Raw genomic sequence first — 18,210 nt, forward strand, 5'->3', positions numbered from 1 at the left:
GTGATTAAGGGAAAAATTAACTTCTTAGTTGTTGTTACCATATAAATACATAAAAATGTTAATATCAATAGCGGATACATGTAATGAAACCATACATGAGATGTAATCAATGTATATAATGGCTATATATGACCAATAAAAAACATATATGTCCTTTTTATTCAGGATAAAAACAATTATTTTTTTTTTTGTGTAAAAATGTAATAAATCCAGAAGCTCTAACATTGTGCCATCTGCTTCTCTGTACATCACTGAAAAATTATTACTGAGTGTGCTTCCTCTGTTAGACTATGATGAGCAGACCGTTCGGCTCCACTCTGAAGGGTCTCTGTTGCTTCCTCTCAGTGGCCATAAGCACTCAGATTACAACTCAAATCTAATTTCTGGTTCCTCAAACAGCGTAAAGGGTCAGTGTTCTGAGCTGATGACAGAAATATATGATTTGAAAATATTGAATATATTTTTTATTTGTAGTATGAGTGTGATTGCTTCAATTCTTAGCGACCCTGATGGGAGTACACCAATATAAAGCAAATATGTCTTTATGCGTTATTATTTATAGGACAGGCATTATAGTGATTGATCTTATATTTTTATGAGTGTAGCAGCAGAAGGAGGAGCAGGAGGACTTGTCATCATGTGATCGTCACTGAGATAACCACTGCTTCCTGGAAGCAATCCCTGCAGCCGGGCTTGTTCTCACTTATCATGTGACGGACAACATTGGATTATATAAATCAGTTTCTCTCTGCATGCACACACCAGTTTTTTGCTGTTATGTGTGTTCTTTCAAAGGTTGTATTACAGTCTATACAAAGTCTCTATATTTATGTACTTTTATAGATAGTAATCTGTATTAATATTGAGCTTTTACAAAAAAAAATTATCCTCATACTGTTATATTTTATTATAATTTTTAGTTAAGATTCTTTTTTTTCCCTCTTTAAAATATGACTTAGACTGCTTAAGAGAACATTACAGACCATATATATTGTGTCACTGTTTACTTTGTCAATTGATGTATCTTGGGATAATTAATTATTCCCAATCCCTTTGCTACGTCCATCCAGAAGCCCCTGGATACTCAGATGTTGCTTTTCTGCAAACAGAAATAAGTTCAAAGAGGAAATATATCTCCCTCTGTTCAAAGGCTCATAAAGGTGAAGCTGTTGGGTAAAATTTGATAATCTGCATTTGGAAAATGGACTTTTATTGTTTTTGGATTCAATGTAGAGTAACTGGGGGGTAAGAAAAGCATTGTTTAGGAAAAGTTTGTTTGTAAAGTCTTTTAATTAACTATTTTATTGTAGAGTAATGAAAGCTGCATATACAAAGTAAATTGCTATTCTTTTCTCTTTTTTTTTTGTTTTAATGCCAGAGGGGGAAAAAAAAAACTGGGCTGAACCTTTTAACAGCTGATACCGTTTCCCGAGATGTATTTAGAGGCTGGTCACAAGCACACAATGCTGGTTTTGTGTAGCAGAGGCTCATGGCTCTGATAAGAGAGTTGGCTCACCTGCAGGGCTTTCCATCCGGTGGAGGCACCCAAGAAAGGAATAAGTTGATGCTACTTCAAACACACACAAAAAACACCCAAAAAAACAAGATGCTAGTGTCTGCAGAAATTTGGTCTTTATTTTTCTACTTGTTATACATTTGTTTTAAACCTCCCTCTTTATAATGCGTGTAAAAATTAAACATCAAATCGTTTTACATTTTTTTTCAGCACATACGTCCGGATTAACAATTTCAACTCTTTCATAAATGTGTAAATAAAAGCATCTAAATGGTAGGACAGCCATCTTGATATCTTGTGTTACACAAGCCACCTGCTTTGCTTTTGATAGCCACATGGCAACAAGCAGGTCAGCCACAAGGTGTTGACCGCTGAGTCACTTCTAGTTAACCATCCTGTGGGACTCTGTGGATCTGTGGAAGCAGATCAATAAATCTCCCATTAAGCATTGTGCACATTAGACGTAACTCCCTGAGAGGTTATTCTACCTGTGAAACATTGCATATATGCATTGAGATGCTCATATTCTCTGCTTGGGACATTTATCACCACATGTAATTATTGATCATTAGGCTGGAGTTGATACACCATACGTGCCTTTGTCCTTCAAAGGAATAAAAGAAAGCAGATATAATTTTGCTTTTAGAGAACAGTTTAAATAGATCTATAACAGGCCCAAATTGTAAAAACTTGTATTTAATAAATCATTGCAATATCAGGTTTAGTATCTTTTCACTTTTGTTTGTTAATGTAGACGTCTTGGACAAAGCAAGCTGGAGAAAGTAGTATTGTAATAAATTTTAAAGAAGTCTAATGCGACACATACTTCATAAATCCTTCAGCATAAGTTAATCAAGTTCATCAGAAGTTTTTGCCATAAAGAAGTTCATACTCCAAGGCCCTCTGGAGATAACACACATAATACCCCACTCTGTTTACCGCTCACTATTGTGTGTGTAGATTGGATGTTTTCTAGGTACATGTCGCTGCTTTTCTCTTGTATTTACTGAAAGCACCAACAGGTCTGTAAAAATATGGGCTGGATTTAACAGACGGTTGCATTGGCTTAGTGCTTTAAATGATGGTCAACTCTCAGATCTGCACATACACCTGAGGCCTAAACCCCGAAGACTAGCGGTCCCTCTGGGGTTAATCCAGTAACACTGACGAAACTCAGATGTTGTTCTCGCTGAGTAGAATGAGAAAATTGTCATTTATCCTCCCACTTTTATACAGGTGGAGAAAGAAAGGTATGTCAACATTTTGACATGCAAAAAACATTAAACAAGAAATTCTAGCTTACTGGTTTCCAGAAGCAATGCTATTTTGCGAACCACTCTGGGCCTGTACCCACTGCAAAATGTGCATACCTGTGTATGCATAGCTTAAAGAAACGTTTTGGGTATTATCCAAGCAGGCAGCTGTTTCTGCACGACGGCTCACATTTAAACACCCTCAGGGGATTCAGCTCTGTGGTTCCAAGGGACAAGAGGTTTTGTATATTACAACTGGAAAATGTATAGTGAGTAAGAACCATTCAACTGTTAAAATGCCTGCCTTATATAGTAAAACATGCTGTGTATGTTATAATTCCACATAAACTCATTATTAGCATCAATGGAGCTATTAATGATGCATTTTATTAGCTTTATTTCCACAGTGGAAATCGAGAACAGACAACTTCACAGAAATGGAAAGATTTATAAAGAAGTGTAAATCTTTCAATTGATTGTGCAGTTTCTGAAATGCAGATTAGCAGTCATTATTATACTTTTAAATAAATCCATAAAGTGTGTTTCTGTATTAGCTGAAACATCTCATCAAGTTGCAGAGTAATCAGATGCTTTTCTTTTCACAGACAAAGTTTTGGCACATATTTGATCACTTCTGCTAATCTGAATTGGATTGGTTACCATTTACATAAATTGGTCTCGAGCATTGACCAAACTTTAGATCAAAGTCTTTGCATTTTAGATAACATAGAGATTAGTGGTTGTCCTTTGTTCCCAATTGAAAATGTATGAGCTATGCATGGACTATGCTTTAAAGTGTGCACCATGGCGTTCCTGATACAAGTGTTTTAATATTCAGCTAGACCAAAGCTAGAACCTCGATGATCAAAACAAAAAAGATTGTGTTTCTCTGCAGCTTGTGCAGTTATGAAATTTGCGTACATGCAAGTTTTTCTGCATGTTTATCTTCGATCAGTCTGGATATGCATCCATCAAACCTTTAGGAAAATTCTTATTTTTCCAGGTTAGTTGTTTACATGTTAAACTCCATAAGGGATTGGAAAATGGTCTCTCTGGTTCATTGTTAGAACCATAAAAATAATTAATTTCATCCTTATGAGTGTATGTAAGGGTCTTATCGGCACAACATGCAGACATAGTGCTGTCTTCTCTTATTAACTTTGCTCTGACTGAAGGATGAGAGGAGAAGGGGGAGATCCTTAGAACAGCCTTGTGGAAAAGGCAGGCTCGATGGTGTTGCGACTAAGAAGGGAAAACCCTGGTGCTCGTAGTTTGTGGTTAACCAGGTATCTTCACTATTGCTTTTGCAACCAAACGCCACAGAGATGGAGGCTCTGTTCATTTATTTTAAGTCAAACTAATCTGCACTAGACACCTATCAAAATAAGCAGTAGTTATTACATTTCCTGCTGTGTTTTGATAGAGATCTTTATTTACTTTATGGTCAAAATAGATATATTTAAACTCTCCTCTTTCTCAACGTGTAGTGTTTTTAGTGTAAGCCATACGGGCAGCTTCCCAGGGTAGCATAAGAAAGGAGGGCACATAAACACCATATTAAAAATGGGAATTTCCTGTCAGCCAGTTGTGTTCTGAAAAATTCTGATTTTGCTTGAATGCATGTATAGCGGATGTAAAGGTCCAGCCATGCTGTGCAAACATGTTCCTGGCTGCTGCTGAGAACAGAAAGATCGGGCTGGTTTGCTGTTTATTAACACTGTAACCCCAAGGCCAAAGTTATTGTACTGTTTGTTCAATTCTTTAGCTGTTTTTTTTTTTAGCTCTACTTTTAGTTGACATATCTGTGAACTAGATGGACACCTAGAAAAAAAAAAGAATTTGTTTTTTTTAACAAAATGGAGTAAGGGAGAATTTTTTGCTTCCCTGCTAGGTTGCTAAGACTTGGAGGCACTTCTAGAAATAATGCTATTCATGCAAGAGGAGCCAACATGGTTCTCTGCCATTGTTAATAGTGCTTATGTCAAATTAAATAATGTATATCCTCCTATATGATAATCATGCACACACCATACAGCAATTTACATCATTATTATTCCTACTCCTCAGTTTTGTGCTCTAATTACTTCCCAGACACTAGTTTGGTCAGATTTACTCTTCGAAGACATCTGTGTCTGAAATATTTAAACCTTTAGAAGTCAGGAAAGGTTGTGTCTAAAAGAAACGCTTTGCTTTATAAAAGGATTTGAAATCTTTTTCAAGTGCAGCTTTCTATCCTTTGATTGACGTCACGCCTGGCCAGGGGTTCACTCTAAAATAAGTCTCATGGCTAAGTTAGGAAACTCATAGTGTACTGGAGGAATGTGTAAAATAACAAACAATCTGGCTGGCTGTAAAAATACTTCACATGTTGAGGGGGCTCGATTCAGACAAGTAAGAACTCAGGGCAGCCCTTTAACTTGTATTTCTAAGCTTTATGCATTGTAGTTTTCATATGAAACATGACCAATAAGCCCCAGCAGTTTCTGTTTGGTGCGCTGTTGAACCAAAGGTTATAGAAAGCCACTCGAGCTGCGTGTTTGCAGAGATTCAAGACATTGCAGAAACAATGGGACTGATTGAAACTTGTGTTACTGTCACTAAAATTATCATCATTTTATTTCAGTCATGTCATTTGTTTATTTTTTTTAAAGATTTTTCCATGAATAGCTTCACATTGTATGTTGTTTATATGAATGAAAAGGAGCACAAAATATATGCCCCTTTCTACATACAAAAAACAGAATATAAAAGATGGTCTGGTGTGCAATTTACAATATAACTTCAAGCCATACAGGCAGGTCCTGTTTTGACAAAAAAAAAAAAAATCAAAGTTACATGTATGTCTTATGTTACATATTCTATAGCAGCATATAATAATTAATTATCAATTTAAATTGTTTTTTTTTTATTGATAAACAGATGAGGATTTTTTTATATTATTTCCACAGTTTGACTCCAAACATGGAGATACCATCTGCTTTTGGGTCGTTCTGTCAAAAGGGAGATTAAAGCTGTCAGGTTGGGAGGGGGTTAGAGAGGAGGAAACTAAATGCAAATGGTGGTTTCTTGCAGATATATAAAAGGTGGCAGCAGAAGCAAAAATTCAAAAACATAAATCCACAAAATACTGAAAACCAGGAATACTCACAAGAAGTGCAAAGAGATGACGATGAACCAGCAAATAGTAACTGAATAGGAGGTGTAAATATGGGAGACAGAAAAAAAGACCAGGCTAATCAGCAGATTGGAAGCAGGTGTGGACAGAGGAATCTAGAAGGAAGCTAGGGGGAAGGAGACTGACACAAAAGGACAACAGAGGGCGAACAAGAAATACCTAAGAACTCAAATACAATTAAAAAAATAACACACAATGAAAATGAAAAAAATGAAAACTCAAAGAGAAAACTTAAACAGAACCGAAGCAATGACAAAAGTTAAGTTTTCTATGACTGGATGAATTTGGGTTTAACTAGAAACATACTTTGTACTGTTTGAGGCAAAAGAGAATTTCTTGCTTTATAATTATGATTAATGTTTGCAATTTTATAAGGTCTTGTAATTTTTATTGTTTTGATTGTATAAATAGCTGATTTGTACGTTCTCTTCTATAAGTTTTGTTAGTAATTTGTATTGCTCTTTTTTAATAGTTATCAAAGGTTGGATAGTAGTTGTGTATCTTTCCCCAAACTTCTGAGCGATAAATGAAATAAGGCAGTATTATTGTGCAATATAAAAGCCTCAGTGCTATACAATAAAAAACAATTTTTTACTTTATGAAGGATGGAAATATTTTTTACATAATTTCTTTCTAATACAGTGTACATGGGATTACCAGTTGAATTTTTCTTCCAGTGTCACACCCAAAAATCTGAAATGAGAAAACGTTCCGTATTTTGTCAGCGTAATTGTGTCATCAGCAAATAATACAGATTTTAATATTTAAGGATTTTTATTGCTAGCAATACTTTCTAAATATTTTTTTATCCAATTTAACACCCCTTCCCTAATTCCATAAAGTGGTAAATTCTTTAACACAGTATTATGGTCTATGGTGTCAAAGGCTTTTTTAAAATCGATAAATAGCGCTTTGTTTATTTTTCTATCGCTGTGGTGATATGCACTGTGATTTTCTTAACACCAAGGCTGTGGACCTGTTTTTCGAAACCAAAGCTGACTCTCATTTAACAAATAATCTTTTTCTATATATATGAATCTTATCAAAACAAAACAGCTGAAAACAGTAAACTACACTCCAGGTCAGAAACCTTTCCATGCATATTTTATCTCCATTCTGAGTCAGAGACATGGGTGAAGCAATTACTTTTAGCACACGGATTAATAAATCACTCCTCCATAGGTTTTTCAGAAAGTTTATAACAAATTGCTTTTATAGGATGGATGATATCACCATGATGAAACATGTTGACAGTATGCCAATGCAAAGATATGATTTTATTCTCTACCGGTGAGGCCAATTGATTTCTATGTTGGGGAACACTAGCTGTTCATCTGTGGATGTGATCTAGTAAACCTGGGTTTCCCCTATCCACCACAATACACAAATCTTTGTTGTGAAAAAGCTGTTAAAGAAATACCCTTATTGTCGCTTTAAGTCTGTGTCTGTGAGGTGTGACGCTTTCAGCTCATCCCTACCTCAGACCGAAAGCTATGTGGGAGAGACCTGAGCACTGGGAAGCATGTTTTAGCAGTTAGCATTAAAAAGTAGCTTTAAACCACATCACTTAGTTTATGAAGCAGAAGAAGTTTTCTTCACACAAAAATTTTGAACACAAAAATATGTTAAGATCTGAGTTATATGTTATAATCTGGTTTTACTATAGTTTGGAATTTATGGAGTGTTATTCTTGAAAACAGAAGACTTTGTTTTACATTATGTGCTTCTCTTTTTTTCTTGTTAAATATTTTTATAGTCCTAGTGTTTTTCAGTTAAATAAGATTTTCATAAGTGTTTTTGATACTTCATTTGTTGTTCTTTCTCATTGGTCACTCTCTTTAGGGCCTCACTTGTTTGCCTGCATTGCAAAAAAAGTCTTTTAAGATGGCCATATAAATTAATGCTAATGAAGAAATGTCCCAATAATGTTTAATGGATTGCTATAAATTTTAGTTTTAACTATACACAACTTGTTTTTGTATATTTTCCAAACTTTGAACCCCCAAAATGTCAGTTTTGGCACTAAAAGTTGTTTTTTTTTTTTTCTTCAGTAAAAAAAAAAAAAATTCATATGAGTCATTTTTGTGACATATTGCAAATTCATTACTTTTTGCTTTTATTGCAAACCTTTGGATACCCAAATACGGCTGGGAGAACCTCATATGGTTTTGCTAATTTGCAGGCTCTGCGTCAGTTCATTCTAATCTATCATTGTGCTAATTTGCTAAGAAGCCAACACCCTACTTTCAAATAGAGAAAAAACATGATTATTTTTTTATCTTAAGCTTAAAATGTATTAGGATTGTTTGTCTAGGTTGGTTATTGGTTGACCTGCATTGGCAGTTGTCTACCATCTGTTATCCTTAAACTCAAATTCAGTGTATTTTCTCTGCATCTATCTGCAATATATAAGAAATTTGTATTTTTTTATGTATAGTTTAATAGTTCTTTTGAAAATCAGATGATGGGTTCAATGTAAAAACATTTTTCTAGTAGCTTGAGTAAATATTAAAGTTGAGTTTAGCTGCACAAATGACAAGTGTACAATTCTAATAAACGTCTTCTGCAGAAATTCTTGATTTTTATTTGTGAATCCATTTACTTGTTATTATATTTCATATTTTGCTTGGCAAAAAATTCCTCCTATGAGATTAAAAATCTTGATGGATTTTTTCCCCCTGGTAGAATAAAATATAAATAAATAAATAAATCAGTATTCTTCTTGTTATCTGTGATGGGAAGGAAAACCTGATTCTTTATCCAGCCTTGTTTGTCAGTTGTTGATTTTTGCTAGCGGATCATTTTTGTAGCCTTTTCCAGACTAATAGGAATCAAAACACAGTATTTAGCCTGTTGAAAAGGTTCATTCTCATATCTTTTCCATTTTGAAGAAGAGCCAAGAGAAATTGGCCTCTGTACCACATCGTAGTTATATCTATGGGATATTCGAAGTTTGTAAACAGTTCTAATTATCAACTATTGTAAGTTATGATTTGCTTGCTTATGATCTGCGGTATTTTAGACACATTAAAATATTGCTTCTCATGCCAATGCGCTGTGTTCTTATTGGTCAGCTGGGGGTTCAAAGTGGAAAAGGAGAAATCTAAATTTCGGGGATCTAGTTAAATTCACATTCACATTGAAACAATATCTTTTTTTCAAAAAGGTGAAGGCATACAGCAGTTAATAGTCAAATACCTTCAGTAATAAAGCAAACTGTCAGAATTGTATTACATTTTACATATTATTTATGTAGATTTTGTTTAATATTTATGAAAAAAGGTATTAGTGTAGGAGTTAAAAGAAACTGAAATTAGTAAAATTACTTTTTATTTTATTTTTCAAACATACTTTCTTACATTGTTTTTTCACACTCTTTTTTTTCTTTACAGATGACACATCAACTAAAGAAGTCAGCAAGGTGGGTTCTTATTTTTATGTCTTGGATTGAGTTAAATGCCGCACAAAGACATTTTTTTTAATGTTACGTTTTTCCACAGTTTGTCTTGTTGTATATACATTATCGAATCCACTAAAGGGTTTTGTATCAAAAGACACATGCAAACCAGAACGCTGGATCAGAACTAATGTACTAATACCCCTTACCCACTGGCCGAAAAACTTACTTAATAAACCCGATAGATGAACAGAGGAGACGCATTTTGCCACCAAAGGTCAGACCAGGTTTTTTTGCCAAGGAGAGTGGTGGCCTAGTGGTTTGGGCATTGCGTTTGGGTTCCAGAGGTTCTAAGTTCAAGCTCCACTCCCATGCCTGCCACTCCGGATCCCTGAGCAACACCTTTAAACCCCACACTGCTCCCCGGGCGCTGCACAATGGCAGCACGCTGCTCCCCAAGGGGATGGGTTAAATGCAGAGGTAAATTTCTCCAATGTGAGATCAATAAAGTTTTTTTTTTTTTTTCATTTCAATGGAAAGGGATCCAAATGCAGATTGTTAGTCGGTTGATCCGTGATTGAAAAACCTGGATTAACCCGCTAATATCAGAGAGAGACGCAGCCAGAATAGTGTCTGCTAAATGAGCCATCCATGTGTCCCTTCGTAAATATGCAGAAGAATATGCAAAGTACTGGGAAAAGGACATTAAAATTTCAATGCTTTTTTTTTATTTTGAATATTTGCAAATAGCTATTTGAAAAATTGTTTGGTGCATATTTATTAAGGCCCTACTAACAAACATTTTGTAAAACATTTCACAGTAATTCAAGTCTCGTATTGGTTCTACCATCTTTGTGCATCTAGAGACATTTTTTTTCCTAAGTCTCCTTTGCAAAATAACACAAGCTTAATTAGATTTGCTGCAGAGCCCATGTATATAGCAAATCTAAAACTTGGATCCTTAACTTGGTGAAGGTCTATACTACATTAACAGAGGTATAACTTTGATCTGAACCAATCCATTATGACTTTGGCTGTAGATTTAAGATTATTAACCTAGAAAGTGTACTTTCCAGGTATACTTTCTTTTGCATGTATTTGGATCCACATCTCATTTCCCACTAACTTCTGTGTGATTTTTTAAATAACATTCCCAGAGCTTGATGCTGCTAAAATATGAATATAACCAGAGCTTCTTCCTACTCCACACGTTTCCTCTGCCACCTTCATGAATTATGAAAAACTACTTATTTTCTTTTCATCATAAAAAATTTATCTTTCCACCTTCTGCTAAAGTTTTATGTCAGATACTCAGTGGGTCGCTGTCCCGTTAACCTAAGCTGTGAACCTCTGCAGCACCTCCAGAGTTACCAAAAGCCTCTTGGCTCCTTTTCTGAAAAATGCTCTCCTTGCCAGATTAGGTGTAAATCATTGTTTCGGTAGCTGTGTCATTCTTTCGTTATTTTTACATGACTAGTTGAAAAGAGCACTTTGAGAAGCTTAAAGATTGGAATATTTTTTATCTCCTCACCCGATGTTTGAGCTTCTCCACATAATTTGAATATACCTGACTGTTTTGTTTGCTTTATGACACCTTAATAAAACAGCTGGGTTTATATATCATGCAACAGATTTTATGTTGGGGTTTCAGAGTAAAGGGTTCCAGAATCCAAATGCATACCAGATATACACTATATTGCCAAAAGTATTTGCTCACCCATCCAAATTATTGGAATCAGGTGTTCCAATCACTTCCATGGCCACAGGTGTATAAATTCAAGCACCTAGGCATGCAGACTGTTTTTACAAACATTTGTGAAAGAATGGGTCGCTCTCAGGAGCTCAGTGAATTCCAGCGTGGAACTGTGATAGGATGCCACCTGTGCAACAAATCCAGTCGTGAAATTTCCTCGCTCCTAAATATTCCACAGTCAACTGTCAGCTGTATTATAAGAAAATGGAAGTGTTTGGGAACGACAGCAACTCAGCCACGAAGTGGTAGGCCGCGTAAACTGACGGAGCGGGGTCAGCGGATGCTGACGCGCATAGTGCGAAGAGGTCGCCAACTTTCTGCAGAGTCAATCACTACAGACCTCCAAACTTCATGTGGCCTTCAGATTAGCTCAAGAACAGTGCGCAGAGAGCTTCATGGAATGGGTTTCCATGGTCGAGCAGCTGCATCCAAGCCATACATCACCAAGTGCAATGCAAAGCGTCGGATGCGGTGGTGTAAAGCACGCCGCCACTGGACTCTAGAGCAGTGGAGACGCGTTCTCTGGAGTGACGAATCGCGCTTCTCCATCTGGCAATCTGATGGACGGGTCTGGGTTTGGCGGTTGCCAGGAGAACGGTACTTGTCTGACTGCATTGTGCCAAGTGTAAAGTTTGGTGGAGGGGGGATTATGGTGTGGGGTTGTTTTTCAGGAGCTGGGCTTGGCCCCTTAGTTCCAGTGAAAGGAACTCTGAATGCTTCAGCATACCAAGACATTTTGGACAATTCCATGCTCCCAACTTTGTGGGAACAGTTTGGAGCTGGCCCCTTCCTCTTCCAACATGACTGTGCACCAGTGCACAAAGCAAGGTCCATAAAGACATGGATGACAGAGTCTGGTGTGGATGAACTTGACTGGCCTGCACAGAGTCCTGACCTCAACCCGATAGAACACCTTTGGGATGAATTAGAGCGGAGACTGAGAGCCAGGCCTTCTCGTCCAACATCAGTGTGCGACCTCACAAATGCGCTTCTGGAAGAATGGTCAAAAATTCCCATAAACACACTCCTAAACCTTGTGGACAGCCTTCCCAGAAGAGTTGAAGCTGTTCTAGCTGCAAAGGGTGGACCGACGTCATATTGAACCCTATGGATTAGGAACGGGATGTCACTTAAGCTCATATGTGAGTCAAGGCAGGTGAGCAAATACTTTTGGCAATATAGTGTATATTGTCAATATTAAACTTGGATGTTTTTTTCACACACAAAAAACAGCCGCTGTCTAAACGATTGTGCAGTGAGTCAAGCACCAGCCAATGGTTTACTTTAAGCTGCTAACTGCTCCGTTAGCATTTCTAACACTGAAGACTCAGGTATTTTTTTTCCTAACTAATTAGCTAGAAAGAAACTGGGGGAAAAGGAAGCTCCCCCGTGTCACACCTTAAGCCACACCTTTTCCCAGGATCAGATGGGTCCACCTCAGAAGAACCAACTTATTACACTCTATCTCACAGAAAAATAAATGAGGTCCCCTTAACCCCTCAGTGCGTCATCCTTACGTCTGCACAAACAGGATGTGGGAGGGCAGAATGCGTCCCGTTGGGGATGCTTTCTAGTGCACCACTCTCCCTGCTGTCCTGTCCTCACCCTCTCTGCAGCCGCAGAAATAGACATCCCTTTGGCCTCGTAAAAAGGGCCGGAGGTTTGTCTTTTTGTACAGCCAAAGCTCAAAGCTGAGGCTCTGCAGCAGGGCTTACCATGAATCCAGTTAGAACTGGCGGTGTTAAAACATATTCTAAAACCACTTGGGATCTTTGTGCCAAAATGCAGTGGTGAAAGTGAATATTAGTGTCCTGGATGATAATATTTTTATGAATGCCAAAAGGATGATAATTTTTCTCAAAGATTGACAAATATGAGCTTCCTGTATGATGAATATAAATCTACAGTATGCAACACAAAATTCAAACCAGTGTCATTTTCACGTTCTGTGTTTTGTCCAGCAGTACCAGGACACAAACATGCAGGGTGTGGTGTATGAACTCAACAGCTTCATGGAACAGCGCCTGGACACTGGAGGAGACAACAAACTCCTGCTCTATGAGTTATCCAACATAATCAAAACAGGTAAAAGCAGATAAATCCATGTGTGGAACATTATTACACAAATGCTCCTAAACAAAAGTCACACAGAGGAGCCTTTTTTTTCGTCTGAAAAAAAAAAAAAAAAACCTGCTTGTATATGAAAAATTCCTGGGTAAACATCTCTGAATGAGCTTGGGGTCAAACACAGAATACCAGAGGGTGGGGGGGGGGGTGGTTTCATGATAAAAATAACTCTGAAGATGTCTTTAAAGGCAACATATCACATTTTTTTATAACTTTTTCTTTCAGCGGTTTTAAAGCTTGTAGATAATGATACTTACATTCCTTCCCCTTTCCAGAGTCAGTAAGCGTTTAAAAAACAAACGCGCATAATATGTATGGAACACCCAGTCTGGTCATCAGTGCATAAAATAAAGGCCACCCAAGATGATGGTAGTGACAGCAAAGTCTCCAGCTGGAACGTGAGCTAATAAGGCAAAGATTTATATGTTGATCTGCCCAATGGGAAGGAGGAAGTTGGAGGGAAAATGATATCTAGGAGCAGTAGCATGGAGACCTTATCGATTTTAAGATAAACTTTTACTGACCAATCTGCCTTTAATTAATCACAGTTACAACTTATAACAATATTTTTTAACAAAAAAAAGAAAGAAAACTGTAATTCTAAATCTTATAGTCTGGTTATGACCTGTATTGTTCCTGACTAGTAGCAGTGAATGGAAAAAGTTAGAAATCTCACTTTTTATACCCAAGTTTAATTATGATGGTAATCTACTATAGCTGTCAAAATGTTGGGTAGATACCATGTGTCTTCCCGTTCACGTCTTGCGAGTCTATTTTGTGCGACAAAGTGTTATTTTACCCTAAAAAGAATAAGATTAAGGCAAAACAATGAAAAGATTACATTTCCAATGCTAATGTGCAATCAGACCCAAACTGCAGAATTTGTCCTCATGTTCATTTGGCTCAGTCACTGAGGAAAAAAAGGTTTAGCACTTCTGATACATATAACTGGTTAAACAGGCTGGACTGATGCTTAAAATGAATGGTTAATGACCCAATTATTACAGTAATCTTTGGATATTCAAATATGTTTGTGCTGGAAAAAAAAAAAACTTAGCTGAGAAAATGTTATCTTACTGTATAAAGCAAAATCCCCAGTCTTGAGCCACTGGTTATCCCTTTCGCTGGAGGTTACGACTCCCAATTCTGTTAATTTTGGGGTAAAAAGTGTTCTCTAAAGGAGAAACTGTTTTTCACCCTCTTCCGCTATTTGTGTGGCAAATAGCTACTCATTTATTCCGCACATTTCCGTTTAAAGTTTTCTTTTGTCTGGAAAAAAAAAGCTACTTTCTGTTGGAAAGAAATGCATTTTACCATGGCGCTTTATATGTACAAATGTAGGCACAATATTTTCCTAAAAGTATTTGGCTTCACTCAGGTGGTTTTGGTACGTTTAAAAGAGGACGTTTGTGTTCCTGTTGGTGTAATGGATTTTACTTCAGGACTCTCCCATGGATGCCACGTAGTTTTGAACACAGACTTTAAATACATTTTTTGAAGTCTGCAATGATTAAGATGTTGTTTCCGGGTTTTGCGCCTTTCTGAATAAATTATCAGTGCACGATTGGAGTAATTTTGGTTCCTGCGTCAGGTTCACCACTGTTACACATTTATTCCATTATCATATAAAGGCCCTCTCTGTGACTTTCTAAAGCCCTAAAACCCATAAAACGCAGCTTTCATATTTTTTTCCATCTGTTCCCTAATTTGTTGAGATAGGCTTGTGATGTTTTACTTTACACGATTTCAAACTTTGAAGTTTGAGTAGCAGAGATTTGTAAATAGCGCTGTTAGCAGCTGAGTTATGTCCGAGGTTAACCACTTCATCTCTAACCAAAAGAAATCGACAATAGTGTCAGTAAGTTGAAGCTTGCAGTTAAAAACCCAGTTAAAAATATGCCGATCCACCCAAAGCTCAGCTCTCATTAACTTCCTGATCATTTGTGTATTGTGTGCACCAGCAGCCTCTCTGATGTCACACTGTATGATAACATGACCTATATAGGAGTGTGAAATAGGACTGTAGAGGAGGACTGGGAACGAGACGAACTGGAAGGCAGTGAAGGCCTCAGTCAGGGAACACTTGTTGCTATGTGGGCCATTGTTAGATTGCAGCCGCCTTGTGTATTTCTGCCCTTTACTATTAGAGGACATTTGTAAGAGTGCTGAAGTGAGTGGTATTGAAGCAAATGTATGTGTTTTCTGTGTCTTCTCTTTCTACAGCAACAAAAGCTGATAGTTTTGCACTTTATTTCTTGGGAGAATGCAACAATGTGAGTAATAAATGATCCTTTGGTTTACATTATATTCTCTTTTTCTATATTTTTTTTATCACCTGTTGTTTTCTCTCTTTTTTATAACAGAGTTTATGTTTATACACTCCAAGGGGGGCCAAGGATGGCCATCCAAGCCTCGTCCCGTCGGGCCCCATCGCATACGGGACAACCATTGCCGCTTATGTTGCCAAGACTCGCAAAACACTGCTAGTGGAAGACATTATGGGGGTAGGACTGCTCCCTTTAAACCAAAATAAAGTCACTAACTTACTAAAACCATGGAACATTTAATATTCACAGTGTATATAATGCAAATATATTTTTATATGTTGTAACGTTACAAGCACAAGCTTCAATGCCTTTTAGCTGGATTTAATGTGATTGACCAGAATAAAATAAAATATAATTTTAATATATAGTTATAAATATAACTTTAAAAGGTGTATTTGTATTCACCCCACTTTATTCTTACACCACCAAATAAAACCCAATGTCACTGATTATTGAGGGGAAAAAACACCATTAAACACCAAGGAACACAGTTAAGATACAAAATATCTTGTTTGTTTCCTCTGCTGGAAAAAGTTTACTTTATAATTTGTTTTATTATTTTAATTTGTTCTTTTTTATCATCTAGTCTTGTGTTTACCTATATGATTCCATTGCTTGTTTGCTTTGAAATGACCATCCTCAGTCTTCCCAATGGAGGGTGAATAAAACATTTCACTTCTATTCTCTTCTTTAATCCATTAATGAAAATGAAAAGATTATAATGCAATTGTACAATACAAGGCTGAATAATCAGAGACGGGAACAACATTTTCACTGGATAGTCAGGGGGGCAAGAAGACATTTTTGTTAAAAGATTCAAAAACCTGTCTGTATGATGCTGCAAGCCATGTGCTTGTGCAGATCAGGAGAGATCAAAATAAACATGTTTGTATAACCCAACTCTGAAAATACTAAATCTGTTGAGAAACCTGGCAGTAGTACTAGCATGCTGTCAGGATGCTTTTCTTTAGCAGTGACATAAAAGCTGAAAAGAGCTGATTGAATAGGTCATTAACAGGGTAATCCTGTCAGAGGATGCAAAAAGCACATGGCTGGAGCGGAAGTTTACCCTTTGGCAGAACAACAGCCATAAACATACAGCCAGAGCTTCAATGGCTTGATTTATCAAGGTACAGTTAATTAATCCAGGTTTAGTCCCAGATCCATCTGAAAAACAATGACATGAATTAAACAAATTGTCTTCATGCATTCGGACTGAGCTTGATTTAGTTCTGCAAAAATTGACATTTTGAGCTTTTCATTAAGCTATTTTTTTGTTCCTTGAAAACAAATTGTTAATTTCCTATCCACTTTACAATTATTCACCACTGTGTTGATCTGACACTTGAAATTTTAATGAGGAATTGAGGAGCTTGTGGTTGTGATGTTACAAAATGTTTTGAAAATGTAAAAGTTTATGAGTACTTTTAATCATAAAATAACATCAAGTGTCTTTTTATTGTAATTTCTATGCTTATTTGCCTGTTTTGGTTAGAGTACAGAGTATTACAAACTGCAGTTTTCTGCTAGATGTCAGTCTGAGCAAAGACAGATTCCAGAAGAAAAGATCTGCAATGATCTTCTGTGATGGAAAATCTACAATTCTAAACAAATCTCAACAAACAAGTCAATCAAACAAACCCAAATGGTTGAATACACAGTTGCTATTTTTGTGCATGGCTACAGGCTTTCTTAAGATATCCATCAACCATACTTCTTGTATAACATTGTTTAGCCTGATGTTTAGTACAGTTTAGTTAAACTAAACTTTTAACTGGTCCATGTTTTTTTTAGGACGAGCGGTTTCCGGATGGCACAGGGCAGGACTCAGGGATCCATGTTCACTCTGCCCTGTGTCTCCCCATCCTCACTGCCATTGGGGACCTCATTGCTATCCTGGAGCTGCATCGGCACTGGGGCAGGAAGCCTTTCAACCTAAGACACCAGGAGGTCAGAGCAACTAGACACCAGCAAGTTTTTAAATACAGCTAAGGCAGTTCTGATTAAATCATTTCTGCAATATTTTTACAATATAATCCTTAAAACCACTTGAAAAGCCAAACTCCCCACAGAAAAGGTTGAAGCTGGGAGCAACAGGAAGATGTTGCATTGCTTTCAATCCTGCTGACTTCTACTGGACTTCTGTTTCAAATGTTCATAACTTTCTGAGATACAGTAATCAGACAGGTTTGTTGTGTTTTACTGAATGAAAAACCAGTATTATTAAAAGCATACAGTTACAGAGCCTAATAATTATTACAAGGGCATGATAAGTCAGATTTTATTTGTTTTTTGTTTGTTTGTTTTTTTACTTCAATTGCTTATTTTTTCTTCTTTATTCTATTAACTTCGATAAACAGCCCAGCTGATTTCAGACTGGTTTTTCCCCCAAGATGAATGTTAACTTTCAAGAATATGGTTATTGTTAAAAAAAAGTTAGTTAAAGCAAATATTTGCCATTGTGATTTTTATGTTGTTGTTAGTAAAGACTCTTAATATGCAGGGTACTACATTTTAAAATTACAAGGAAATTTGATTAAGGAATCAAAATATATATCAAAAAACAAGAAACAAGAGTATTTATTTTTAATGAATTTAGAGCATAATTGTTCTTTCATAGGAAGTAAGAAAATTATATATACCGTAAATTCTCTAATATTGG

At 36.5% G+C, this 18,210-nt stretch overlaps 1 protein-coding gene across 4 annotated transcripts in view; it reads left to right on the forward strand.

Annotated features, from left to right (window-relative positions):
• Positions 1-18,210, forward strand: part of pde10a (phosphodiesterase 10A) — a 61,569-nt gene that overhangs the window by 31,833 nt on the left and 11,526 nt on the right. For 2 of the 4 annotated variants that reach the window (XM_015394158.1, XM_015394156.1), the window contains exons 3-7: positions 9,337-9,365; positions 13,056-13,179; positions 15,445-15,494; positions 15,585-15,725; positions 17,343-17,498. In XM_015394158.1, coding sequence (XP_015249644.1) covers positions 9,337-9,365; positions 13,056-13,179; positions 15,445-15,494; positions 15,585-15,725; positions 17,343-17,498 — 500 coding nt within the window. Of the gene's footprint in view, positions 1-9,336; positions 9,366-13,055; positions 13,180-15,444; positions 15,495-15,584; positions 15,726-17,342; positions 17,499-18,210 lie in introns of those variants that run through there. The other 2 variants (XM_015394157.1, XM_015394159.1) reach the window with 2 other exon arrangements.

This window comes from Cyprinodon variegatus, unplaced genomic scaffold (assembly GCF_000732505.1).
Source record: "Cyprinodon variegatus isolate N-32 unplaced genomic scaffold, C_variegatus-1.0 Scaffold674, whole genome shotgun sequence".
NCBI classification, from domain to species: Eukaryota; Metazoa; Chordata; class Actinopteri; order Cyprinodontiformes; family Cyprinodontidae; genus Cyprinodon; species Cyprinodon variegatus.